This window comes from Manihot esculenta, chromosome 8, assembly GCF_001659605.2.
Source record: "Manihot esculenta cultivar AM560-2 chromosome 8, M.esculenta_v8, whole genome shotgun sequence".
Lineage (NCBI taxonomy): Eukaryota > Viridiplantae > Streptophyta > Magnoliopsida > Malpighiales > Euphorbiaceae > Manihot > Manihot esculenta.
In genome coordinates, this window is record NC_035168.2 from 35,788,464 (window position 1) to 35,815,098 (window position 26,635).

A 26,635-nucleotide genomic window follows, 5' to 3' on the forward strand; every position below is an offset into this window, starting at 1 on the left:
TAATTTAAATTCACTTAGGCTCGGTTTGATACACTAGCGATTTAAATAGTTATTAATGGTTTTAGTAGCGATTAACAATTTCACTGCCAGTTAAATAATAGATATTAACTATTAGTAGTTAGTTATTTATATAACGAATCAAAATAAAAATATTCAATATAAAATAAGTCTTTACCAGATTAGCATCTTTCATGGAAAGTCTCAACCTTTCTTTCCTACGTGACTCAGAAAAAATTTTTACACAAACTTCCTTCCCAATCCGTAAATTTTTATTATTCCCATCAAAATTCGATTGTAAATCAAATTTGTAGTATTTGTGATAATGGGTTAAACATCTGTAAATCCTCCCCAATCCATTAAACAATTAGCACATAGTTGAAAGGGGGAAAATAATTTTTTAAAGAGCATTTTTTACCTTTTTTTTTTAATTAACAAACAATTTCTGTTAAATTAAGCTAACAAAAGGACTATATTATAGTATTTATGAGTGATGTGAAATATTTTAATTAACTTTAAAAACTATAAGATAAGCTAATAAATTTTCTAATAATTTAGAGAGTGATAATTTGAGATCCAGAAAATAGGATTTACAAATGGTTCTTCTAAGTTTAGTTTTAGAGAATAATGCTTCTCTCCTTTGTCTGCTAGTAACGTATAACAAATTTCTTTTGTCTGCTAGTGACGTATAACAAATTTCTCGTCATTGGGCCATCTGTCTCTGCCATGTTAATACGGATGTACGAGAATATCAGATCTCTGCTCCATGCGTAACGTCCATTTAATTCTCTCCGGCACGCATGCGGATGGACCCACCAGGCGGACGGGCTGACCATCTTCTTTCCTCCAGGCTGGGCTGATAGAGGAGATCAAAATTGAGCCCAGAGGAGATCTGATCATTGGCTGAAAAAGTTGGATCGATCTGATTGAGAAATCTAGGTGGACCCCGGTTTTAAGGTTGAACGGGTTGGATCTGATTCATGTGGAAGACTTGAGCGCCTTCAAGTAATGGCCTATCGTCATGGGTCTGCCTTCAGACCAGGATGGAGAAATTGAACGGTCATTAGAAACTAATAGTATTTTTTTATAATAAGAATTAATATTTTTCATAATAAACATCTGAGCCTGTTTTATAATTAAAATAAAATTTTAAAATATATTTCAACAGTAAAAGATATATTTTTCTTTCATAATAATAATAATTATTGTAAATATATATTTTGAAAAGATTATCCGAATTTGAATCATGGCTTGGAACTCAACAATACAATGGTTATTATATAAAGGCCAACTGATCATCAACTTTGTACTGTGAACAAAAAAATGGAAGCATTGGTACGGTAGATTGTAATACAATGCAAGAAATATTATTAGCTCTTTAAATTTTTTAAAAATTTATTAATAGGTACATTTTAAAGTTATTCAATTTAAATATTTTTATATTTTGAAAATTAAATTGTTTATTCATTTAATGAAAAAAAATATTATAGTTTTAGTTAAAAATTTAAATAATATAAATATTTAAAATTATATGTTAAACGATTTTAAAATTTATATAAAATCATCAAAACGTTTAAATTTTAGTCTACAATGCCAAAAATTAAAGATTTAAATTAAATCACCAAATTTAGATTTTTCATGTTATTATTTCTTTAAAAAATAAATAAAAATGTTACTTGAATGATTTTAAAATTGAAATAAAGTAGTGAGTTTTTAAAAAATAAATAGTAATTCTCTCTGATAAAAATTGCAGTTTCTGGAAAATGGAGACAGAGTAGGGGAAAGCAAGAAGCGGGGAAAACGCTGTCGTATCTGCAAAGAGCCCTAATTTTTTCTCTTAATACCCATACTACCCCTGAAACCGTCGAACCCGCCATCATTTTCTTCAAAGATGGAGAACTTTCGGGACAATGCTCGAAGCTTTCATCATCAACGTGTCAAAATTTTGATTGGATGAATGGCGTGTTATTGCCAGAGGGTTAAAGCAAGAAAGAAGAAAACGTGGCCCCATTGTATTGGCATGAACACTCTAGCAACGTAGACCCAGCTACAGAAGCAAAAATCTCTATAAATAACGCGACACAGCCATTCGAGCTCCACCTGAAAACAGAGAGAAAGAAAGCAAACAGAAAAAAGATTTCTTCCCGCTGATATCACAGAAACTAAAACCAAAGCGTCAATGAAGATCAAGAGCAAAGCCTTTTCACTTCTCCTTCTCTTTCTTTCAGGTTAGTGGAACTCTGGAATTTATTCTATGGTTTTTAAGTTTTCTGGGTTTGCTTAGTGATCTGTTTTGTTAATGAATATTAACGAGAGAATGTTTCTGAAAGTTGAATGAAATTTAAATTGCATTATGTTCAGAAATACTCATCTATAGGATCTTAGTTTGTGAGCATTATTTAAGCTCTTCAGGTGTTGATATTAGTGCTCTGTTTTGCTTATGGGAAATGCAGGCTGGCATTAGCTTTCGTTTTCTTTCTTTTTATTAATTTCGTCTGGGTGAAAATTTTTCCTTTTAATCTAATGATTCAGTTTAGCACATGTTACCTTGCTCATGAACTCTGATGTTCAATAGAGATGTGAACTAAGCGCGTTGCTTGTCCTTCTTCTTTGAAGAATTTTTGCTAGGATTAGCAGCAGCGGCTGCAAATGATTCTCCAAAACTTGGAACAGTGATTGGTATAGATCTCGGGACTACATATTCTTGTGTGGGCGTTTCTCGTAACGGTCACGTAGAGATTATAGCCAACGATCAAGGCAACAGAATAACTCCATCATGGGTGGCCTTCACTGACACTGAACGTCTGATAGGAGAGGCTGCAAAGAATCAAGCAGCTTTTAATCCAGAAAACACAATCTTTGACGTTAAGCGTCTCATTGGAAGAAAGTAAGCATCTATATTTTAAGCTGATTGATTAACTTGAGAACCATTATCTGTTTTAGGCAGTGAATTGTTCTGGGTTGGATTGGTTTGATTTATATTGGCTGTTATGTAGATTTGATGATCCAGAGGTTCAGAAAGAGATAAAATTCTTGCCTTATAAGGTGGTGAACAAGGATGGGAAACCTTATATACAAGTGAAAGTGAAAGGGGAGAATAAAGCTTTTAGCCCTGAAGAGATCAGTGCTATGGTGTTGGGGAAGATGAAGGAGACAGCTGAGGCATATTTGGGGAAGAAGATAAAAGACGCAGTGGTCACTGTTCCAGGTATAATCATTCTTCTTCTTCATCTCTTCTTTCCCATGAAGACTTGCATTGCCGTTTCATTTGTCTTAAGGGCTTGGTTTATGTTGTTTGCTGTAGCTTATTTCAATGATGCGCAAAGGCAAGCAACGAAGGATGCAGGCGCCATTGCCGGGCTCAATGTGGTTCGGATAATCAATGAGCCTACTGCTGCAGCTATTGCCTATGGTCTAGATAAGAAAGGAAGGGAGATGAACATTTTGGTTTATGATCTTGGTGGTGGTACATTTGATGTTAGCATCTTGACTATTGACAATGGTGTTTTTGAGGTTCTTTCTACAAGTGGTGACACTCACTTGGGAGGCGAGGACTTTGATCGGAGAGTTATGGAGTATTTCATCAAAGTGATAAAAAAGAAGTACAACAAAGATATCAGCAAAGACAAAAGAGCTCTTGGAAAACTTAGAAGGGAATGTGAAAGAGCTAAGAGAGCACTCAGCAGCCAACACCAAGTTCGAGTGGAGATTGAATCACTTTTTGATGGTACTGATTTTTCAGAGCCATTGACAAGGGCAAGATTTGAAGAATTGAACATGGACTTGTTTAAGAAGACAATGGGGCCAGTGAAGAAGGCTTTGGAGGATGCAGGACTAAAGAAATCTGACATCAATGAGATTGTTCTTGTCGGAGGAAGTACCAGAATTCCTAAAGTTCAAGAATTGTTGAAGGATATGTTTGATGGAAGAGAGCTTAACAAGGGCATCAATCCAGATGAAGCTGTTGCCTATGGTGCTGCAGTTCAAGGTGGAATTCTTAGCGGCGAAGGCGGGGAAGAAACAAAAGGTAATTGCTCAAACTTAAACTGTATTGTGCATCAATTTATAAACTTAAGGCTCAAGTTCTCGAATTTCAAGATGCTTAATGGGGCTAATTATTTGTTTTTATCGGCTGCAGGTCTTCTTTTGCTTGATGTTACTCCCCTGAGTCTTGGTATTGAAACAGTTGGTGGTGTCATGACAAAATTGATCCCGAGGAACACTGTTATTCCAACCAAGAAGTCTCAGATCTTCTCCACTTACCAAGACCAGCAAACTACGGTTTCTATAAAGGTAATAAAATAAAGTATTGTAAAGTTTCTATCAACTTTTCTACTCGCATTATGTTGATGAACTAACATATTCCTGAAAAATCTTAGGTCTATGAAGGCGAAAGAAGCTTGACAAAGGATTGTCGTGAGCTTGGAAGGTTTGATTTGTCAGGAATTCCACCAGCTCCAAGGTATATCATTGTGCTAGTGTTTCATGATATGGTGACCTTATGTTCAATATTCATTCATCCTAAGCAGTCTTAAATTAAACTTTGCAGGGGAGTACCCCAGATTGAGGTAACCTTTGAGGTTGATGCCAATGGCATCCTGCATGTTAAGGCTGAGGACAAGGCAGCGAAAAAGTCTCAATCAATCACCATCACCAACGACAAAGGGCGCCTGAGCCAAGAAGAGATTGATAGAATGATAAAGGAGGCTGAGGAAATGGCCGAGGAGGATAGGAAGGTGAAGGAGAAGATTGATGCCAGGAACAAGTTGGAGGCTTACATTTACAACATGAGGAGTACTATTAATGACAAAGACAAGCTTGCGGACAAGATTGATTCTGATGATAAGGGAAAGATTGATAGCACATTGAAGGAAGCACTTGAATGGTTGGATGATAACCAAAATGCAGAGAAGGATGATTATGAAGAGAAGTTGAAGGAGGTGGAAGAGGTCTGTAATCCTGTCATAAAGCAAGTATATGAGAAAAGTGGTAGAAGTTCAGCTGATTCTGAAGATGAAGAACCAGTTGATGAATTGTAGATAGCAGAGCATACAAGAACTGCAATTTTTTTTCCCATTTCCAAATAGATTTTTGTTGCTGGAGTTTGTTACTTCACATAGGCATATGTATCAACATTTATTTACAGTAGATGTAAAGCTTCTAAATGGTTGATGGAGCACTGTTGATTTTGTTTCCACAATTTGGTAGTTATCCGGATTTATTGCGTCAGGTGCATAAATTGCAAATCTTACATGTCATGACATGAATTGTCAAAATAAGTCTGGAAAATGCTAAACTCTGTGAAGCCAGGAAACTCTGTGCAGACCACTTTGACAAATTCTGGATTCGGGAATTCTCAAATCCATTTGATAGAACCTGTGTTGTGGACATCTAAGCTCCGGATTACGGAAATGACAAGTCGTTTACCGTAAACGACAAAGCGTTTAACTATAGTAATTGGGCCTTTAACTTGAAGTTGCAGCCCATTAATGAAATATAGTGCCTGAAGCTGGAAGAACCCCCGCATCAAGAAATCTCAGTTCAATATCTCAAAATAATTCCCAGTTCAAAGTTTTTGGCGGGGCCTGAAAATCAAGCTGCGCGGTGCTCGTATAGTTACTTCCACAAGAACGCAAAACTAATATCTATGGTTCCTCCCTCTGCAAAAAATTCTAGGTTTCCCGTTTGGCTCTCCTCTCTCGCTGTCCTAAATCTGGTTCCTTTCTTTCTAGGTTAGATACTCTTTCCTTTTCTTTTTTTCTTTTTCCCTGATGAAATTGAGTGTATATAAAAATTCTTATTGAATTGTTCCTCATCTGGCTTCATTTTGGTTGGATTTTGACTTCTGGGTTTTCTTCTTCATTTTCCGTTTGGCCAGTTTTTTCTTCTCTAATGCCATGGCTGATGGCCGTCTATCTTCTGATGAAGTCATTGCAAAGCTGATTGAAATGGGATTTGAGAATTCTTCCGCTGTTCAAGCTGTGAAGCAAGTGGGTCCATTGTTTAATGATGCTGTTGAGTATATCTTGAATGGTTCTTGTGGAGATTGTAGGGGTGCACCTAGTAATTCTGAATGTTCCACAAAAAACAGCAAGGCTCTGGGCAAAAGAACGTTGTCATCTGCTGTTTTGGGTCAAATGCGTCAATCTAGTATATTGGATCATTTCCAATCCACAGGTAGACCCAAACGAAGAAGAACTAGCAATGTACCTGACACATCAATTTCTGGTTCAGAGGTCTTAGATCGTCCTGTAAATGAAGTTAAGGAATCAGTAACTAGCAAGGGGTGTGGTAACCTCGGAACTGTTCCAGAAGCCTTGCAAGTTAGCTTCAAAGAAGAGGTAGAACCGGGATTACATTGGGAACAGAGAGCTAATAATTTGTTACAAAAACATTTTGGTTATTCATCCTTGAAGAGTTTCCAAAAGGAAGCTTTGGCTGCTTGGCGAGCTCACCGAGATTGTCTTGTTCTTGCTGCAACAGGATCTGGTACTGCTCTATTGCTTCTTCGTTGTATTTACATGTCCTGATAGGCAGTGTTAATATTTGAAACAATTACTTTGCTGCAGGGAAATCTCTGTGCTTTCAGATTCCAGCATTGTTATCTGGGAAGGTTGTGGTTGTGATTTCACCATTGATAAGCTTGATGCATGATCAGTGCTTAAAGCTATCAAGACATGGGATCTCTGCATGCTTTCTTGGATCTGGACAACCCGACAGTAGCGTGGAACAAAAAGCAATGAGAGGCTTGTATGACATAATATATGTTTGTCCTGAGACAGTGTTAAGGTGTGGAACAAATATCTCATTTCTGCTTGTGTTTGGAAAATAGGAATTTCATTCTCTTTTGATTAAGTGCAAAATTTTTCTGCAGACTAATAAAACCACTACAGGGACTTGCAGAAAGTCGTGGAATTGCTTTGTTTGCAATTGATGAAGTCCATTGTGTTTCTAAGTGGGGCCATGGCTTTCGGCCTGACTACAGGTTCCTATTCCTTAATATTTGCTGCATTTCGTGTCCATGTTGTGCTTTAGAATTATATATACATTCTGATTTTTTTATTTTTTGGGGATATTTCAGGCGTTTGTCTATATTGCGGGAGAACTTTAATGCTAGCAATTTGCAATTTCTAAAATTTGATATACCACTAATGGCATTGACTGCAACTGCCACCATTCAGGTTCGAGAAGATATTCTTGAATCATTGAGCATGTCAAAGGAAACAAAGATTGTAATTACCTCATTTTTCCGACCAAATCTACGGTTCTTGGTAATTGTCTCCCCTGCTCATTCACTCCTCCTTATTTATGTTGAGTGATCGTTAACATCTCATTTTCTTGGTAATGCTTTGCATCCTGTCAAAATTTAAGAATCAAAATAGGATGAGAAGGAGGAAAGGAAGAGAAGAGGAATAACCCAAAAAAATATCTTGTTTTTTTACATAATATACAATGCCTATTTATAATAAGAAGCTGCAAAAAATAGATTCATAAATTAATGCATAAAGTAAAGAGAGAATTACCCTTGAATTATGGAAATAATTATCTCTAAATTAAGGAGTAGTTTCTCCTTAAATTAAGAAAACCTCATCAATTTTAATATATCTTGCTGAAAGGAGTACATTGATATAGATGATTTTATTGATCATGATCACAACAGTTTTTTACCAGTAATTAGCATGTTACTTATGCATTATATGTGGGTTAAGTTCTGATGACCTTATCCATTATTTATTTCCATACAAATTTCATCTGACATTTTTCAAAAATAACATTTTTTGCGTGTTGAAATTTAGAGTAATGGCTATGTGGAGAAACAACAAATTTATGTGACATCTACCAGGAAATAATGTTCATTTTTTATCCACAAGGATTGTGTAGTGCTAAGATCAATGTATTTCTTAGTCGTTTCAACAATCTTGTTCTTATGAACTGCCATAGTATAGCAAAACTTAACAGATTTATCTATCAAGGATTCAGATGTTTCTGCCACAAAGAATGAATAAATAAATAAATCAGTAAGTAATGCTAGTCATTTACAAGGAATCAGTTTTATTATACGTATTTTTTTAATGAAACCATATGCTGCTTCTTGTGCTCAATAATTCATATTGATGTACTGCCACGTTAGATGCTATACCTGTTACTTCCCTACAGTAAAACTAAAATCTATGTGGTGTTATTTATAGGTAAAACATAGCAGAACCTCTTCTTCAACATCTTATAAGAAGGACTTTTGCCAGTTGATAGGCATGTATGCCAGAAAGAGAAAGAATGGCAATAAGAAACAAATTATGATCTCAAATGTAACAAGTGATTGTTCTGATAGCTCAACTGATATTAGCATATCAGAGGCATATGAATATAGTGATGTGGACGATGATGTACATTTAACCAAGGAAAATGGGTCAACTCCATCAAAGCAAAGAGAACTGTCAGCTGAATATTTGGAAAATGAGCTTGATGTCTTTCAGAGCGTGGATGACTGGGATGGTATCCATTATTATTATCACAAAATTTCGTGTCCCGTTATGCATTTTATTGGTTGGCTATCATTATGCACTCTAATGACAAGATAGTACTTGAAAATAAAATAGCAAATGAGTTTACTCTTGATCTTCATTTTCATTACTTGTTTGTGGTATTATGTTATGATTCACCTAGTTTTTCAATTTTGAAGTTGCATATGGTGAGTTTTGCGGACAATCTCCTCACAAGGATTTGGAAATGAGTGGGTTAGTTGAGACAGCTGATGCCCCTGGTACTATAGAAGAAAGATTAGCCCTTTTGCAAGAGCCTTTAGAAGAAGGACCGACCATCATATATGTTCCTACAAGAAAAGAAACACTGAGCATAGCAAATTATCTTTGTGATTCAGGTGTGAAGGCTGCTGCTTATAATGCATCGGTATGTGTCCATGGTTGTTACCCAAGGTTTATTTAGGCACCCACTGTATCAAGTTTGTTTTAGTATGATATTTTGTTTTCATTCCTTGATCTAAGAGTTAGCTCTAGTTCTAGGGCCAGCCGCAATTTGGTTCCATGCTGGAACTAGAATTAGATTGGTGGTTCTGGTTCCAGGGCAAGGGCACCAGGACTGGACCTAAGGATTTGCCCTAATCTTGGTTTCGCTCCATTCAATTCTGTTTTGATTAAATCTAATGGTTAAGGGAAATTTTCAATCTTAATGGGCTGTCCCATTCAATTCTAGTTTCAGTCGATCCAGTTTTGATCAGTTCTGATTTCAAATTGGACAGTGGCCATCTCTATTTAGTCTCGATGATAATTTGGAACTATGATACTCCACATTCATTTATATACTCCACATTCATTTATAGGCAAATACATTAAAATGATAAAAACTTGTCTTGACATCTACATTATAAAAAAAGGGGTTGTTCTTTTGTTTGTGAGGCGCTTGTCACTGCTAGTCCTTTGCTATTCTACGTATTCTATGCCACTTTGAAAGGTTAATATTTTTATTAGGTTATTTGTAGTATAAAATACTACTACTGCTGCTGCTGTTATTATGCAACTAATAAGTGGTCATTTTTCCCAGTTGCCTAAATCACATCTCCGACGGGTTCACAAGGAATTTCATGACAACATGCTAGAGGTTTGGATAATGGAACCAAGATTGTTTTATATTTCTATGATCTAAATCTAAAATTCTCTGTAGATAATGGAACCAAGATTGTTTTAAAATTAGCATATAGTTAACCCTAGTCTGATTTAGCATCTGTTAATTATTTTTCTGTTCAAATTTTTTAGGTTCCATTTCCTTGTCCGTTATTGAGCGAAGCCACGTTCACTGTAGTAGCATTATCTTCTCATTTCTATTATTAATATTTTATTAGTTTCTTTGTAATGCCTATTTAAAATACACTTAGTGATTTAGTAATTGCAGTATATTAAAGCGTAAAGCAGATTAGACTGTCAGATATATTGTAATATTTGAATAAAGTCGTCAGTTTTGAAATCCAGTTTGCTAGTTTCAGTTGGCTATATATTTTAACTATCTGGTATGTTATCTGATTTTAATATCGTTTAAATTTAGATAACTAATTTTATTTTCTGTTTTCTGCGATCGTCAATCTCTTTTCCCCAACAGAATAGGCCTCAAACATCTTGTGATCTTTATTATCTTGAAAAAGACATCACTGTTTTGAGTTTCCTTTCACTTTCAAGTATAGTTGTGACAGTTTTGAAAAAGACATCATCTTGAGAATTGACCTTTTTATCATCATCACTATAGGTTGTGGTGGCAACAATTGCTTTTGGAATGGGGATTGACAAGTTAAATGTCCAAAGAATTATCCACTATGGCTGGCCACAGGTTTACATTGGATATTGCTGCCATATTTGGTTGATTTTGCAATCTCTTTGAACATGGACTTCTCAAAATATCAGTCTACCCAATCTTATGTTATACTTTGTCTTGAAAACTTCTTTTGATCTTAAGTTGTATGACAGAGTCTGGAAGCATATTATCAAGAAGCAGGTCGAGCTGGAAGGGATGGGAAACTAGCAGAATGCAGTATGTCCCTTTGAAATGTTAGAATATATGGTGCAAATTTTTGTTGTTCTCGTAATATTGCAACACATAACTGTCATCAAAACTTGCTTACAAATGTATCATTATTTATAGTTGCTTCCAGGATGAAGAATTTCAGTTATGAAGTATAAATTTTAGGGTTAAGTACTTTGGATTAATAAGTTAAAAAGTAGAAATAATTTTCTTTCCCTTTTGGACCAAGCAGTTCTATATGCGAACCTGTCAAGAGTACCATCACTTTTGCCTAGTAAAAGAAGTGAAGATCAGACAAAACAAGCATACAAGATGTTGTCTGATTGTTTCAGGTCAATACCCAAGAATATCTCCTTTTTCTCTTTGCAGCTTTGTTTGTTCTTCTTTATTTCACCATTTTCTTGTTTATTACATGCAGATATGGAATGAATACCTCATGTTGTCGAGCTAAAATCCTTGTGGAGTATTTTGGGGAGGATTTCAGTAATGAGAAGTGTCTCTTGTATGCAATGTCTCGTTCTTTCTAGGATCTGTTTAATATCTGTATGATACAGTTATCTTTTGAATGATGAGTTTTTTGAAGAGTAAAACCAGCTACTGTCTTTTATAGCAATGGGCCTTTGCCCATCTACTTTGTTTTAATCTGTAATAGAATAAACATTTTAATTGCACTGTTTTGTTTATCATGTATTGCAAATGACCTGTATGGTTAGCTTCTTAAACAGTTCCTATGAAACTCCTTTGGTGCAGGTGTGATGTGTGTGTTGATGGGCCTCCTAAAGCGGAGAATCTGAAAGAGGAGGCCAATATATTAATGCAAATTATTGCCTCCCAAAATGTACGTATGATGAGGATCTCCATTTTCCATTCTAATTACCATGTCAGGATTTATTTTACATTATCTTGTATTCTTGTTATGTTATGGATTCTTAAAACATGACCTAATTTTTGTGGATGCAAGGATAGTAATTCTCCTTTTTTCTTTTTAAAGATAAATTCTTTATTGGAGGTCTATGTTGAATTTCAGGGACAGAGCTGTTTTCTTGATGGTTCATACGATGATACATACAGTGATTCTAAATCACATAGATTAATGCAGAAGCCAAACCTCAGAATGTTTGTTAGTAAATTAAGAGAGCAGGTAAACACTAGATCTCCATCTCTTATTCTTTCTTTCCTTGTTCCAGTCCAAGATCATTACATGTCATTGAATTATAAGATGCTGCTTCTTATGGTTTCCATATGGTGATCATGTGTAGTCCCAAAAATTTTGGGAGAAAAATCAGCTATGGTGGCAAGGTCTTGCAAGGGTCATTGAGGGTAAAGGATACATCAGAGAAGGCGATGACAAGGTACCTACTCAAAAAAGATTTTCTGGTTCTGAGTAGAATTTGTAGTTGAACATTATTACAGAATAAGTTCTTTGATTTTATATTTACTATTTCAATTTATTATTAATTGTTCTGAAATAAAACATTGAGAAATATGATCACATCTGAAACAGGTTACTCGGTTTCTTAAAAACATTTGAGATGTGGTCATATGAATATGTTGGTTTGCTCTTGCATTAGCATTTGCTGCTCTCTCACATGTGTGCATTGTGCATGTTATGTAAATGTCTGCATCCATAGTTATTCTGGTATCGTTGTTTCATCTTCATTGTTTCTTTATGCAGATTCATGTTCAAATAAAATTCCCAGAGCCAACAAAACTGGGATTGGAGTTTCTGGAAGTTGAAAGAGATAAACCTTTCTATGTTTATCCTGAAGCAGACATGCTGCTTTCAATGAACAAATGCAAATCTTATTCTACTTTTGCAGACTGGGGAAAGGGTTGGGCTGATCCTGAGATCCGCCGTCAGCGCTTAGAAAAAAGGCGGCTGGATAGAAAGCCAAGAAAGCCAAGAAGAAAGAGAAAATCCAGGAAAAGGAAACCAGATATGACTACTGCTAGAGGGAGAATAACAGCTAAACTCTCAAAACTGGGGTGATCCCATTATATTTTGGTTTCTTTTCTCTAGTCAAAGAGTGGTGCAACGTCCTCCATCCCCAAGGCCCCAACAAGAACTGAAAATCAAAGGGACAGTTTTGCAGAATGCAGAGTTATTATTTAATAGGAGATTATGGATGATAATTGATTTAGTTTGTATAGCGACAGACTACTACCTAGAATTGATTCAGTTGTTACATTTAGGAGTAATGGGTCAAATATTTACTCATGCAAACCTCCAGTGAGAAGTCTTACCTCTTATTGTGTAGTCCATTCTTTTATCTTCTAAAAAATCACATCCTCCGCTGCCTGATCAATAATCTATAGTAAAAAAGATCAAGTATGAAGGAGATAACATCTAGTAACAAAATTAATTGTAAGTTTTAAGCCTTGGAAGTAAAAGATTTTATATTTAATACATAAGAAAATAATTTCATAAGAGATAAAAGTATGAGTTTTTAAAGTAATAAGTATATTAACATCTCATCATGGAGCAACATTTTCTTAAAAAATTATAAGGTTTTTAGAGATTTGGAAATTTTCAATCTAACAAATTAATGTATAGATGAATTTCTATATCTTTATTTTATTTATTTAGAAAAAAAATATATTTTCTGATACCGAATATATCCAATATATTCTTAAACAGAGTTTAAATATTAAAAAAAATCTGACAATTATAATAGATTATATTTTATTAATAATAAAATAAATTGCATTTATTTAATAATTTCTTAATTATATTTTATTATTTTATTTAATAATTATTTATATTAAATTTATATTTTAATTAAATATAGGTGTACTCTACTCTATACTTGCCACTGACTGAGTAATAAATAATTAATAGCTTAATAAAAAAATAAAATTAATAAATATATTTTCAAAGTTTATTTAAATCTAAATTATATTTGAAATAACTGCATTAGCAAAAATCACACAACGAATTGCGAGCATAAAAAATCCGACGGTCCAAATCTAAAGAACGCCCCAGATACAAGACAAATCATCACTGGCAAACCAAAAATTAAGATAGCCAGCGTGGCAACTGCTTGCCATCAGATCATGAAATCAAGACAAAACACCATTGGCAGAAATATAAAGTGCACGGATCGCCAACGTTGCAAGTGGTCCATAAATACCAATCTCACTATCCCTTCTATATCTCAAATTCGAAAGTTCTCACATTTTCCCTCTTAAACGCTCCGTTTCGATTTCAAAGTCTGATCTAGTCTGGTTTAATAATGGACGCTTCAAAGGAGAAGAAAGGTGCAGGAGGAAGAAGAGGGGGAGACAGGAAGAAGGCTGTTTCGAAGTCTATTAGGGCAGGCCTTCAATTCCCGGTCGGTCGCGTTGCTCGGTTTCTGAAAAAAGGCCGGTATGCTCAAAGATATGGAGCCGGAGCACCGATCTATCTTGCTGCTGTTCTTGAGTATTTAGCTGCTGAGGTTTGTCTCAGATCCGATCTGTTCTGCTTAAATGTAAATTCGATCGAATTGTGTTGTTCCTATTTTTCCTTTCTTTGACAATGTGGAAAGTGATATCGAAACGGAAGGTCTCCTTAACATTTGTGCAAATCTCGGCTTCATGTTATTTGTGATTGAATGTGTTGCCTCTTGGTTTCACGCTTTATTTTTTTTTTCCTCATTTTCTAAGCTAATTGGTATTGATGCGGCTGTAGGTGCTGGAACTGGCTGGGAATGCAGCACGAGATAACAAGAAGAATAGAATAAACCCTAGGCATGTGCTACTAGCTGTGAGGAACGATGAGGAGTTGGGGAAATTGCTTCAAGGTGTGACCATTGCTAGTGGAGGTGTGCTACCAAACATCAACCCAGTTCTTTTGCCCAAGAAATCTGCTGCTACTGATAAATCTTCAGAGTCCAGATCCCCCTCGTCCGCTAAAAGCGCTTAAAGATAAATCCTAGTGTTATGTATTAATTCCCAATAATGGATTTTAGGATCTAGTTAGTTTTTCTCTTCTTTTTATTGTGAATTTAACCATCCTCTTAGGTGCATAATGTAGCTGGAGATAAAGTTTATAATGGAAATTTGCCATTTTCTCGCATTCTCTGCTCTAGTTTGCTTTGTTTTCTTGATGCAGACGAGTGTTTGCTTGTTTTAGTTGATTCTAAATAGTTATACGGGACTGGTAAACCATGAAAAACAAGGAATATGTTCATAAATATGAACTCAAAATTGAGCTTTTTCGAAGAAAGGACTTGGCTTGAAATGTGCTGTGGCAGACCTCAAAATTGATATCGGGATCTGGATCATATGCCAGAAAAAGTAACTTGAAAGCGGGCTAGATGGCAGTTAGTCTCTATCGTGTTTGACCAGTTAAGGCCACTATTTTTCTTGAATTTTTATCGGAGCGCATTACCTCGACAAATTGATTCGGAGACTTCTCTAATGGAAAGAGTAGATGTCCACATCTGAGAATCTCACTCTTTACAACTTGAATGATCGGAACAAGATGGATCTCTGGCTTTTTGAGGCTCTGGATCTAGCAGATGAAAGGAGAATTTGGGTTTGGGCTGTTGGCTGTGAACTTGGCCCATGTACTTCTAAACTTCTATTACAAATTCTAAAAATGGCGCAGCGGCTTGGGCGATCATCGGATCGTTCTAAAACCCAGCGAGCAAGAGGTTTTACTAGGGTTTTTAGATCGATACCTGCCGTTGGTGAGGGACATGAATCAATTTCTGGTAGCAATCGTTCTAGCATAAGTTTTCAATTCATTTCCAACGTTGAAATCGTGTCCAATTGCCTCTTACCTTCTATTTTTTTGGTCGGGCAGAGAAAGGCTTCAATCTCTTGTAGCCGACGATTCTTCTTTCGGGCACTATCCATTGCTGCTGCCGGGTCAGGTCTTCTCTATGCTGAGAGCAACTCTGATTACAGTGAGCTCCCCATTCCCTCCGCAAATTACTTTCTTCTTTCCTTTTTGTTTTTCTCCCTGGGGGGTTATTTATTCTTCTGTGATGATGTTTGACTGTTAAAGACTCGAAATTTCTTGACTGTTTCCATCAATTTCTGTAGAAAAAAAAATAACTGTTACGGATTGATTGAATGTTATAGACGCAACGATATCGCTGTCAGTTCCTGCACCATTGAGTGAATCCTTATCACTGCCATGGTCATTTCACTTGATCCCTTTGCGTCCTTCATTTACTTCCCCAGATAACCGGCACTTTGGTTTGTAATTCTTTACTTTTATTGTATTTTTTAAAATAATTGAATAGCTTGGGGCTATTCTTTCAATGGAATTTGAATATGTGTTTAAATTTGTAGGAATTCTTCCGCTGTTTTCTCCTAGAGTTAGTCCTGTTCCATCAACTGACAGAGAGAAAGAGTGCCCCGGTGTTGTTGCCGGAGATAGTTCGAAACCAAGTTGTGGATGCTTAGGCAGGGACACTATAGCCAATGCCGCTGCTAGGGTTGGTCCTGCTGTTGTCAATCTATCTGTTCCACAGGGTCTGGTTTGGGAATTCTTTCAAATTATATGCTTTGGTTATTTCTTGGAATGTTATTGCACACAAGTTTTTTCTGCAACTTTGGCCTTTTTGTAGGATTCTATGGGATCACAACTGGAAAGAGCATAGGCTCTGGAACTATTATTGATTCAGATGGCACTATTTTAACTTGTGCTCACGTTGTGGTGGATTTTCAAGGCATGAGAGGTTCATCCAAAGGGAAGGTTAGTGATTCTATCGAAATAGATTTTATTAGTCAATGCATAAAGATATTTAAAGACTTTAGCAATGTTGTCCAATAGTAGCTAACAATCTTTTGTCACTGTTGTTTTGTTGATATGCTCATTGATATTTCAAAGTAACATACTTTGTGGAAAATTAACATCTTTGTTTCCTTAGTTATTGGCATGTAGTTGCATTATCTCAAGTTGTCAACAATGTTGAGAACTGATTTCCTAGTGCAGGATAGCAATTCTGGATTGCAATTTGCTACAATAAAATTTTTTCAGACTTGCTTGTGAAGTCTCATCTGTAGAAATAGATGCATTATGGACACTTGCAGGTAGATGTGACTTTGCAAGATGGTCGCACATTTGAGGGTACAGTGGTCAATGCTGATTTACATTCTGATATAGCTATTGTCAAGATAAAGTCTAAAACTCCACTACCTACTGCAAAGCTTGGGTCGTCAAGTAAGCTTCGTCCAGGTGATTGGGTGTTAGCTATGGGCTGCCCACTTTCCCTTCAAAACACTGTGACAGCTGGAATTGTAAGGTACTTGAAATGTTAAAATTTAAAATTATCAGAAATTTGCTTTTTCCTATCACTTTTTTTTAATAGCTAAAGTGGAACTTATCCGTGTGTATTTTGTATCTAGTTGTGTTGATCGTAAAAGCAGTGACTTGGGGCTTGGAGGCATGCGAAGAGAATATTTACAAACAGATTGTGCAATCAATGCGGTAGCATCCTCTCACTCTCACTCAGGCTTGGAAACACATTCTTTCAAGGATTACTTGCTAAAGTGATGCTTCGGAGAATTTGTATTCTTTCGTTCATTCCTGTGCAAGAAATTTATTTCACCCATAATGATTACTGAGGTTATTTTTTGTCTACTTTTATGCCATAGGGAAATTCTGGTGGACCACTTGTTAATGTTGATGGACAAGTTGTTGGTGTTAATATCATGAAAGTATTGGCTGCAGATGGATTGAGTTTTGCTGTACCAATTGACTCGGTGATCAAAATCATAGAGCATTTCAAGAAGAGCGGGTATGCGATTAGGCTTTGTTAGCAGTGAAGTTACAAGTATTTGCAGCCTACTTTGTTTTGTTTCTCTTCCATCTAAGAATTCGTGTGCTTTTGAGAAAAAAAATTACTGAAAATAATAGAATATTAGATAGTATTGATAAGAAACATTATTTTGAGGCACCGAATAAGTCAGTAGTCATGTTTTGCAGGAGAGTAGTCAGGCCTTGGCTTGGCTTGAAGATGATTGATCTCAATGAGATGATCATTGCTCAACTCAAGGAGAGAGATCCTAGATTCCCTAACGTAGACAGAGGCGTTCTTGTACCCATGGTGTGCTTGTCTAAATTCTTGTTCCTCCCTGCTCTTTTGCATATAACGTTATTTAAATCCCACTGTTGACATATTTCTTTTAGTTGGTTTGGTGCTGCATGCATTTTATATTCCATTTACGTAACTGATGTGTTAATCTCAAAGTGGCTTTTAACTCTTTCTACGTTCTACATTTCATTACTTATTCCAGGTAACTCCAGGGTCTCCTGCAGATCGGGCTGGATTCCATCCGGGCGATGTTGTGATTGAATTTGATGGGAAGCCTGTCCAAAGCATTAAGGAGGTATTCTACATTTTCTTATTACTCCTGGATGTAGATATTCAATTTAGGTGGGTGCATATCTGGAGTTGCGCATCTTTACAGAACAACTGAATTGCTTTAAAACCATAGTGGTCTTCTGGCAATTGGTCCATGCATTAAAAATAAGATGTTAGGAAGAAGTGCGTAATATGGCTGATGCTTTAGCTTGAATGAATTTGTGGCAGATTATTGAAATAATGGGGGACAGGGTCGGGATTCCCCTGAAGACAGTTGTGAAAAGACCAAATGACATTTTGGTGACTCTGACAGTTATTCCAGAGGAGGCAAATCCGGATATGTGAACCACTAGCATTTCCTGTTTCATCATACAAGTCATACTGAGAATGGTACAAGTAGAGCTATAACGCTGAGCCAAACGGAATTGAAATGACAATATGTTGGAATTAAGGCCGAGTCGAATCAAGTTGAGCAACTATTTTTATGGGTCAAGTTGTGAATTTGTGAAAAGGGTTATTATGATCTTTAGCCCTCTCGAAATAATACTGTAATAAGCACTTTTGTTGTTATTATTTAATTACAGTATACAATTTTTTAAATCTTAACTGTTCCTTATTTTCCGTTTTTTTTTTCCAAAGTTATCATATTCATTCCTAAAAAGGCTCGTACCCCAAATTCAATCACAGGAGGGTCAAGGCTTGAAACTCGTAACACCACAGGGTTCTAACTTCTAAAGCCCACAAGAAATATTGAGCCCAAATAAGGGACAAATCATGTAATCCAACAACTTCACTCGTCAGGATCTGATTGGAAAAATATTGCATCGCTGCTCACAGTTGCGGGACAGCGCTAGGCCAAATCCAAGATTGAAGATTAATCTCCCACCCAAAAAGTCCATGCAAGTAAACTGAGGCATCATCTTTTAAATTGCAAATGAGCAGCAATGAACAATGACAGCATCGTCGGACGGACCACTACAACACTGCCTAGACAAAAGAGAGAACAATCCAAAAAACAGGTGCCAGCTTCCACTTCACAAGTCCTATTGCCTCGCATCAGTAGCTGAAGACCATAGCTAGGGAGCCTCAATCTATTTACAGAAACAAACGAAACATTTTTTAATATTTACATTTCCACCTAGCGGGAAGAGGTCACAGACTAGTGGAGGTAAGGAATCAGACGAGAACCGAAAACAGCAGGGCTGAACCTAAAAAAAGAAAAACGAAAAAGAAAAAGATACTCTCCCTTCCAGAATGTATGTGTTCTTCATTTTCCGTTTGAAGCGACTGGCAACTATAATCATGATGGATGATAAATTTGATCTTCTAATTTTCACTAGCTCCAGACTGGGAAAAATCCAAGTACCAAAACGCCTGAGCCTGACACACCCTCAGACTTCAGTACGCTGCTCTAATGCTAAACTTTCATCAATATTAGATAAAATTACACGCTTGGCAGATTAATAAAAGGCTTCCAGGATTTGGAGACGGCGGCGTTTTAGCACTTGCACGCACAGGATAAACCAGTGAGAAATATTATGAGTTATGATCATTATTTAGAGACATTTACAAAGGTTTAGCTCACAGCCTGGAAGATCTAGCTCATATGATTTGCTCATTTTTAACATTCACAGAGTAAAATCTTGTACCCTATAGTTGTACAGCATGCGATATTAACAATAAGGACAGGTGTAAAATATAATGCAATCTTTACATCGACTTGAGAAAAGTTTCCCCTAGCTTTAAGAAATTGTCTACATTCAGGAAATTGTGATATTCAAGCTGAGTCATCTCTCCGCCACTTCCTGGGTTAAACTCACATCGATAGAAGCTGCACAACGCAATATGACAAACTCGTTAGATCCTCCAAGTTATCATGAAAATGAAATAGAGTTTCATGATTTTCATAATATGATCCATTGAAACATTTTAAGTAAAAGCAAGTACCAAAATTTTTGACTTCCCAATTGCGCCCATTGCCATAAAGGCCATGGAATTATGAATGGTAATCAAGTAAAGCAATAATGGTTTACGTGAACAGAGAAAACAAGAAGGAAAACAAGAAAACTCTGATGTTTCATTACCTTCCGTCCATGCCAATGATTACAATTGTGTTCTTCTGATGGCCAAATGCAACAAAATATTGCAATCCTTCAGGTAATCGAAACTGAGCCACTGACCACTCTGAGCTGAAATACTTTGGCAATACACCTGCATAACGCAATAATGTTGGATAAGCTTGCTCAACTTCCAAAACATTGATACGCAACCAAAACTGCTATGTCAATGTTTTACGAGCTGGGGACTTGCATAACATATAATTGAATTCACCAAATTGGTGAACTTGAATTAGAAGTGCCATAACGTATGCAGCAACAGTATACAGTTCCCAACTAAGATTTGCATCACTAAGCTAAAAGTTGGTTCAGCATAATAGTTCAACAACAATAGACGATTGATCAACATATTACCTTTCAAAATGGAAAGAGACGAAATGCCTGAACCATTAGAATGGTTTGGTTCAGATGCAACATGCAATCTATCATCGGTCAATGTCACCAAACCTGAATCAACTTTGAGGCTAAATACATGGACAGTTCCCTTCTCACTTGAGACGGCTAACCACTGTGCATTGGAAGAGAATGCAAGACTGTATATTTCAGCTCTATCAGCACCTCTCCTAACCTAGTATTGGGGTCCCAAGAAAGGTCAACAGTCAGCAAAAAGGGTTAAGCTCTTAATAGCTTCAAAAACTTTAGCTCAATCCTTTCACATATGTTTATTTCTTCTACAAAAGCTTGATACTTGATAACACAAAAATCTCCATATGTGAAACTATACATGACAGAACCCGTAAATTTATCAATTATCTCTTTGCTTCACATGATTCATTTTGCGAGAAAAGAATTCACTTAAATTCTGCAAAAATCATGTAAGGTTTCAACTTTTTCTAAAATGAAAATTATTTAAACTAAAAAGAATTGAATTCTTTCATTTTCAATTAAAAAATTGTTAGAAAAGAGATTAATGAAATTGAATTCTTGTAAAATTCTTTATCCCTTCTTTTACTTGCAAAATGAATTATAATGAATTCTTGCGAAATCAGATTCATTTCTTTTAAAAATAAAAATTCTGCAAGTTAAAAAAAGAAACTAATTCTTGCATTCCAAACAACAAACTAATATAAAAGAATTGAATTGAATTCTTGTCCAAACAAGAAAGCTCACGAAATCCACCTATAAACATAGAGTCTGCACGTAACAGCATATGGAGGTAAAAGTAGTCGCACAAAAGCGGAATAAAGAATCATACCTCCTGCAGTAATGACCCATCCAAAGTATTAAACACCCTAATCAAAGTGCCCTTACTACTGGCAGTAGCCAACAATCTGCCCTCTTGAGTCATAGTCATACAAGCGATCCTCGAGTCATGTGCCATAACAAACTTGGTTCTCTTGGACCCATAATTTTCCACTCTAATTTGCCCCTTCTGAAGGCCAAGGCAAACAAGTACCATCGGTGATGAAGTATGGGATATCTCACACAACCCTTTTGGGTTCAAAACCGTCTCGATTTGGTGCAGCAGCTTCAGGTCCGCAAAATTGTACACAAAAATCTTCTGAAGCAATACAACAATTATCCTGTCCCGCCGAAGTTTCACGTTTTTCACCTCTGATCGGAAAGATAGCTCTCCGATGCATCGCGATTGATGGTCGTCCCAAATCATTACCTTGCTCATTGGATGTATGGGATCAGGACCACCGCCGACCAAGCAAAGAATGTTGCACCGGAAGAGCATGGCCACAAGGCCGATTCCGGCCCTCGAGTCAAGATCCCGGCGAAAGAGAGGCTTGAAGGGATCGGTATTGTATATTCTAAAACCGTTGTCGAGGCCGGCGGCGAAGCAGCCATAATCTTGGTTGAAGGAGAGATGGTAGATGGCCGGGGATTGTGCGGGTTCGTGGGTAGTACAAGGGAGAAATAGAGGGGGGCTAGATGAGGAGGAGGTATGATCGTCGGGTTCAGAGTCGGAATCCGGAGGGATGTGGTGGGTGGCGGTGCGAGCGTGGTGGGGCTGAGCCATGAAGGGGAATAATTAACTACGATTATTAGGGTTTGGCCAAAAATAGTTGGCCATCGGCGCCGGGCGAGACGACGATCGAGGGCGAGGTTTCTTTTTTATCTTTTCAAAGCACGGGAGGATAAGTCTTCAGGTTATATATATATAATAATAATAATAATTCAGACGCTCGTTAATTAACTGGATTTTTTTTATTTAAATAAACTAATATGATTTTTTTTTCTTGAAAATATAATAAATTGGGAGATATTCTTCGATTTTTCTTCGAATATTTGCATTTTCTTTTGAAGTCGTTTTATGTTTTGGGTATAAATGCAACGGAAGTTTCGCAATTTGTTGTTTGGTTTGAAGGAAGGCACATGTGAGAGCTTTTTATTTATTAGGAAAAGTTTGGTATACAGACAATCTGATAGAGAGTCCCACCCCTTCGAAGCTAAATTGTAGATTTTTTTTTTTGTGTGTTTTTACCATAGCTTAATGCTTTTAGGCTATGGATTTTCTTCTTTTGAATCTATATACCCTGATCTGAACTTAAGAGTAAAGCCCATAGACCTAAGAAACCAAACTAAGTTCAAGTTAGGTTCAAGATCTACTAGAAAAATATATTTTGGAGAGAAGGAAAATTGGAAACATGGTCTCATATAAATTTTAGAACTGGGATACCAACAAGCAGTAGTCAGATCGTGAATGTTCCCGAAATGGTCAACTTTCCTCAATTATTGCACAAGCAGCAGTTGATGTTTTTCAACTGGATTACGTGGATTCTTGGGTTCGTTTGAGAAGGTGCATCTAATTCTTCATGGCTAAACAAGAACGAGATTGCCAAGGAGTGCAACTAGCCATCCCTTCAATCCACTTCTCACAGCTGAAAATGGTTTCTACTTGTGGTGCAAGCTTTTAGATATGTACTTTCTGCACTTTTTTTCTGTTGAAGATATATCTTCTATCACAGCTCTCTTGTTGATACTTTCATATATAACACCTTAAATTATAATAAGTACAATTACCCTCAACATTTTAGTTGTGAGAATTTATTTTTTAAGAGTATTCTTTTTTTTTTATATATAGAAAAAATCAGTTTGTACTAACTATTTTAATATTAAATAAAAAATTCAATATAATGCTAAAATTTACTATGAATATTTGTCCATATAATTATTTCTCATTTCCACGCACACAGATGAAATATGTAAATAATAAATAAAAATATATATCAAAAAAAAAAATTATATTATACATTCTATGATTAATAATACATTATTCTTATTATAATAAGTTTTTTTTTATCTAATAATAAAATTGGATTATAAAACTGCTTTTATATGATACTCTTTCATGTTTTCATTCTCTTTTTTTAACTAGTGAGAATCTTCTTTTTTTTTTTTGTTCCGTTAATTGGTTCTTGGAAGTGCGTATCCCTTTTGTTGCCGTTCTTTGGCCTCCCTCTGTTCCATCTAGACAGAGGAGGGTCTTTCCCCTTTCTACCCCGAGAGTAGGTCTCCCTCTCCCAACTTTTTCCCTTGTTTTTTGTTCTTTTTGTTTATTTTTTTGTAGATCTAATGCTAAATCTTGAGAGTCGTTTATATCCACTTTTCTAGCTTTTAGTTTTATTTTACTCGTGTTGGTTTTTCTGCTCTTCATCGTTTGGTTTTACTTCTGAGGAGTCACTGATGTGTGTATTGATCTGATATTCTTGCAGTTTGCTGCTTGATTCGAAACGAATGGTTCTCTTTTCTAGGGGGTGTATCTCTTAGGGACCAATCACCCAGTCTCTCAAAAACCGTCGATGTCAAAAGAGCTCTGCTCGCAGCCCACATTTTCTCTTACTCAGATCTGCTAGCCTATGCTCAGCTTCCCTCTTCTGTTGGCTCTCCTTCCAGCTTTTGAAGTTTTCTACCTGTTGCCTTCGGCTGCTAGAGTTTCTTAAGGAGTTTTGAGTGCTTTTTCTTTCTTTGGACTAGTAGGCAAGATCTACCTATCATGTTCTTTGGGTCTGTTTGTATTACTCTAAGCTGGGTCTGTTTGTATTACTCTGAACTTGGTTTTTGGATCTGCTTGTATTACTCTAGGTTTAGCCCTATGTACGAATGACCTTTTATCTTTAGCTAAAAAAAAAAAAGCCAGTATTCAACACCAATTTAATTCCTTTCAACAAACCAATCCCGAGCCTCCGCAACAGTAAAGAAAGACCATCAAATCTTCTTGGTAATACCGCCCATAATTAAACATGTATTAGTAGTAACTATAATAATAGTTGTCAAACTAATTCTTTCAATTAATCTCCATAATTTTTAATGGTAGTGCACACTAATCATAAACTAAAAACAGATACATAAACAAGACCACTCTACTATAGTTATAAAAAATCATTAGAAATATGCTGTGAGGAACAATAGAATCAAACACCAACTTGTAAAACACTCTTATTCATTTTCTTTCAAAAATGTCATAAAGTAAGAACTGTGAAGTATAGGACCATCACATTTTACTTAGAATTATACAACTATTTCCACCATAAACTGAAAATTAAAAAAACCCTACGACTTTAAACAATACAATAAAGACCGTAAAATCAAATCACTCAAGTTATCAAAAGAAAAATTTCAACAAGGTTATATCATTATTAACTTATGCTTTTCAATTTTCTTTTAATAAAAATCAGCTAGAATCTTTCGGAGGAATGGAGTCACGTTTGAGACTGGACCTTACGGCACTTGGCTAATAGTAAATAGATAGCAACGTTGATGTCCTATCATAACTAATTTAATCAAAGTTTTATCGAAAGAGATTTTTTCTCAAAAAAAATTGATGTTATGATATGCTCTGTGTAAATTTAAAAACAATTAAAAGGTCACATTATTTTGTATAAGAAAATAACGGCTCTAGTGTCCTTATCATAAGGACATTAATCAAAGTTTCATGAAGCTCCTTGTTCAGGGACGCAATGGAAATGAGCACTGCAGTTATTTCTGCAGACAATAATGTAGATTTTTATTTATAAATATAAAGACACAGAGCCTCCATCATATACAATAAATTTCTGCATCTCTCTCATTCAAACGAGAAAATAAAAAAAATTTATAAATATTAAAAAAAAAGGACCTAGAAATCAAAGCCACCGTCGTCGAAGCCAGCATCATATCCTGCGTCGTACGCGGCCATCTCTCCAACATCAGAAATCATATCACCGACTAGCAACCCACCAAGTAACCCAGCTCCCAATCCCAAGCCCAACTTCCCCATACCGCTCTTCTTCGGCTTCTGCGGTTGCTGCACCACCGGCGGATATCCGCCGTACCCATATGCTGGCGGGTACCCGCCAGCAGGAGGATACCCTCCGTATGCTTGTTGTGGAGGCGGTGGATAACCCCCTGGAGGCGGATAAGGATAAGGATATGCAGCTTGTCCCTTAACCGCTTCCGTATGGTATTGAGGCGGTGGCGGATATGCACCTGGAGGCGGATAGGCGGAACTTCCACTAGCCCCTGCGCCAGGATACCCTACCGGATACGCCATGACGGGCTCATCTACCTTCTTCGCCTTCTCCTGCAACGGAGCCTGGAATTTTTCTCCGAATTTGAAGGAGAAATACAAAGTACCTTTGCTTTTGCCATTAGGAGTCCTCACACCATAGCTGACGTTACCTTCATTCTGCGTTTTCTCATCTCCAGATTTCTGAGACATCAGCTCCTTGATGGGTACATGTACTTCACCGATGTCCTTATCGCCGAGGCTACGATCGGACTTGAGTTTGAATTCGAGGATGAGGCGGTTATCCTGAGCAGAACCTTCATGGATGGTGAATTTCATGGGGAAATTCCATTTGGGATTGGTTCCACAGTCTTTATCGACAGGGGTTTTCTGTTTCTGCTTAGAATTATAAGGATCCCCCTTGATGGAAACCTCAGCATAGACATCCATCTTGGTGAATCTATTGACATCTTTAATGTCCTTGGCTGAGATCTGAGTGATCTCTAATGGCCTGCACTCCATGGCAGATTGTGAAATCAACCAAGAAAATAAAGAATTGGGCAGAAAAGAAACGAGGAAAAACTGAGAGTTGTTGAATTGACGAGGGAGATTCTTGAATTGGGAAATATGGGGGATAGAAAAAGGAACAGGCTTTATATATAGAGAGGAGGAGGCGGAATCAACGATGGGAAAGACGAAGATTCGTTGGATAGGCGCCGTTAACAGTGGAGAAGAGAATATAATGGAAGGTTGCAGATGCTCGCTTTATAATAGGATATAAATCTTCTATTAATGCTTACGCGTTAATAACGCGGGGCCATATCACGGAGAAAAATCTAAATCTTAAAGAACAATATAAAGCTAATTACAAGGACATGTTTGGCAAATTATTAAATGCAGATACTGTATTATTGGTTGAGATAATCTATTAAATCAATAGTTTTAGAGTAAATTAAATTTTAAAAAAATTAAATTTATCTATCGTATAAACGTGATTTTAAATTTACTGGATAATTATAATTTTTTAAATAATTTATTAATAAATTATTGGCTTGAGAGTGGTACAGCGAGCACAATCATTTAAATTCTCCAATGGGTTGACGAATAATTGACAAGTGGATGTCAAAACACGATTGTAAATGCTCAACATGCAAGATTTCTGCGACCGCGTATCTAGAACACTTTCCTTCCTCTCTATATTCCTTCCTCTTGAAGGAAGGAAGGAAGCAAGGAAAGAAAGGGACGAACGAACTCATCGA

At 36.4% G+C, this 26,635-nt stretch overlaps 6 protein-coding genes across 7 annotated transcripts; 4 read left to right on the forward strand and 2 right to left on the reverse strand.

Moving 5' to 3' along the window:
• The first annotated feature begins 2,110 nt into the window (after window positions 1–2,110).
• Window positions 2,111–5,197, forward strand: LOC110620508 (luminal-binding protein 5). Its single transcript, XM_021764280.2, has 7 exons — window positions 2,111–2,225; window positions 2,614–2,884; window positions 2,994–3,205; window positions 3,302–4,024; window positions 4,136–4,290; window positions 4,377–4,459; window positions 4,547–5,197. Exons 1-7 carry the CDS (start codon window positions 2,177–2,179, stop codon window positions 5,034–5,036), a joined length of 1,983 nt encoding a protein of 660 aa, XP_021619972.1. The 5' UTR covers window positions 2,111–2,176; the 3' UTR covers window positions 5,037–5,197.
• A 305-nt stretch (window positions 5,198–5,502) lies between these two features.
• Window positions 5,503–12,748, forward strand: LOC110620824 (ATP-dependent DNA helicase Q-like SIM). The gene is made up of 16 exons (XM_021764725.2): window positions 5,503–5,729; window positions 5,876–6,486; window positions 6,567–6,786; window positions 6,872–6,982; window positions 7,079–7,268; window positions 8,187–8,490; window positions 8,678–8,904; window positions 9,556–9,612; window positions 10,252–10,332; window positions 10,470–10,533; window positions 10,757–10,856; window positions 10,943–11,026; window positions 11,275–11,362; window positions 11,552–11,665; window positions 11,784–11,876; window positions 12,200–12,748. The coding sequence occupies exons 2-16, from the start codon at window positions 5,895–5,897 to the stop codon at window positions 12,512–12,514; spliced, it is 2,640 nt and encodes an 879-aa protein (XP_021620417.1). The 5' UTR covers window positions 5,503–5,729; window positions 5,876–5,894; the 3' UTR covers window positions 12,515–12,748.
• Window positions 12,749–13,669: 921 nt separating this feature from the next.
• Window positions 13,670–14,581, forward strand: LOC110620826 (histone H2A.1). Its single transcript, XM_021764728.2, has 2 exons — window positions 13,670–13,961; window positions 14,195–14,581. The coding sequence occupies exons 1-2, from the start codon at window positions 13,758–13,760 to the stop codon at window positions 14,426–14,428; spliced, it is 438 nt and encodes a 145-aa protein (XP_021620420.1). The 5' UTR covers window positions 13,670–13,757; the 3' UTR covers window positions 14,429–14,581.
• Window positions 14,582–14,907: 326 nt separating this feature from the next.
• LOC110620825 (putative protease Do-like 14) lies at window positions 14,908–18,449 on the forward strand. The gene is made up of 11 exons (XM_021764727.2): window positions 14,908–15,221; window positions 15,314–15,416; window positions 15,595–15,711; window positions 15,808–15,990; window positions 16,086–16,213; window positions 16,552–16,763; window positions 16,867–16,948; window positions 17,116–17,258; window positions 17,447–17,567; window positions 17,758–17,850; window positions 18,054–18,449. Exons 1-11 carry the CDS (start codon window positions 15,207–15,209, stop codon window positions 18,168–18,170), a joined length of 1,314 nt encoding a protein of 437 aa, XP_021620419.1. The 5' UTR covers window positions 14,908–15,206; the 3' UTR covers window positions 18,171–18,449.
• An 895-nt stretch (window positions 18,450–19,344) lies between these two features.
• LOC110621287 (autophagy-related protein 18a) lies at window positions 19,345–22,036 on the reverse strand. Of its 2 annotated transcripts, XM_021765513.2 has the most exons (5): window positions 21,138–22,036; window positions 20,297–20,510; window positions 19,910–20,036; window positions 19,773–19,801; window positions 19,345–19,656 (listed from the first exon to the last, which is right to left on the reverse strand). In XM_021765513.2, the coding sequence occupies exons 1-5, from the start codon at window positions 21,906–21,908 to the stop codon at window positions 19,613–19,615; spliced, it is 1,185 nt and encodes a 394-aa protein (XP_021621205.1). In that variant the 5' UTR covers window positions 21,909–22,036; the 3' UTR covers window positions 19,345–19,612. The 2 variants fall into 2 exon arrangements, with proteins under 2 accessions (XP_021621205.1, XP_021621204.1); XM_021765512.2 differs by lacking the exon at window positions 19,773–19,801.
• Window positions 22,037–24,856: 2,820 nt separating this feature from the next.
• Window positions 24,857–26,133, reverse strand: LOC110621425 (protein SRC2). Its single transcript, XM_021765707.2, has one exon. The coding sequence runs from the start codon at window positions 25,896–25,898 to the stop codon at window positions 25,008–25,010; it is 891 nt and encodes a 296-aa protein (XP_021621399.1). The 5' UTR covers window positions 25,899–26,133; the 3' UTR covers window positions 24,857–25,007.
• Between the last annotated feature and the right edge of the window lie 502 nt (window positions 26,134–26,635).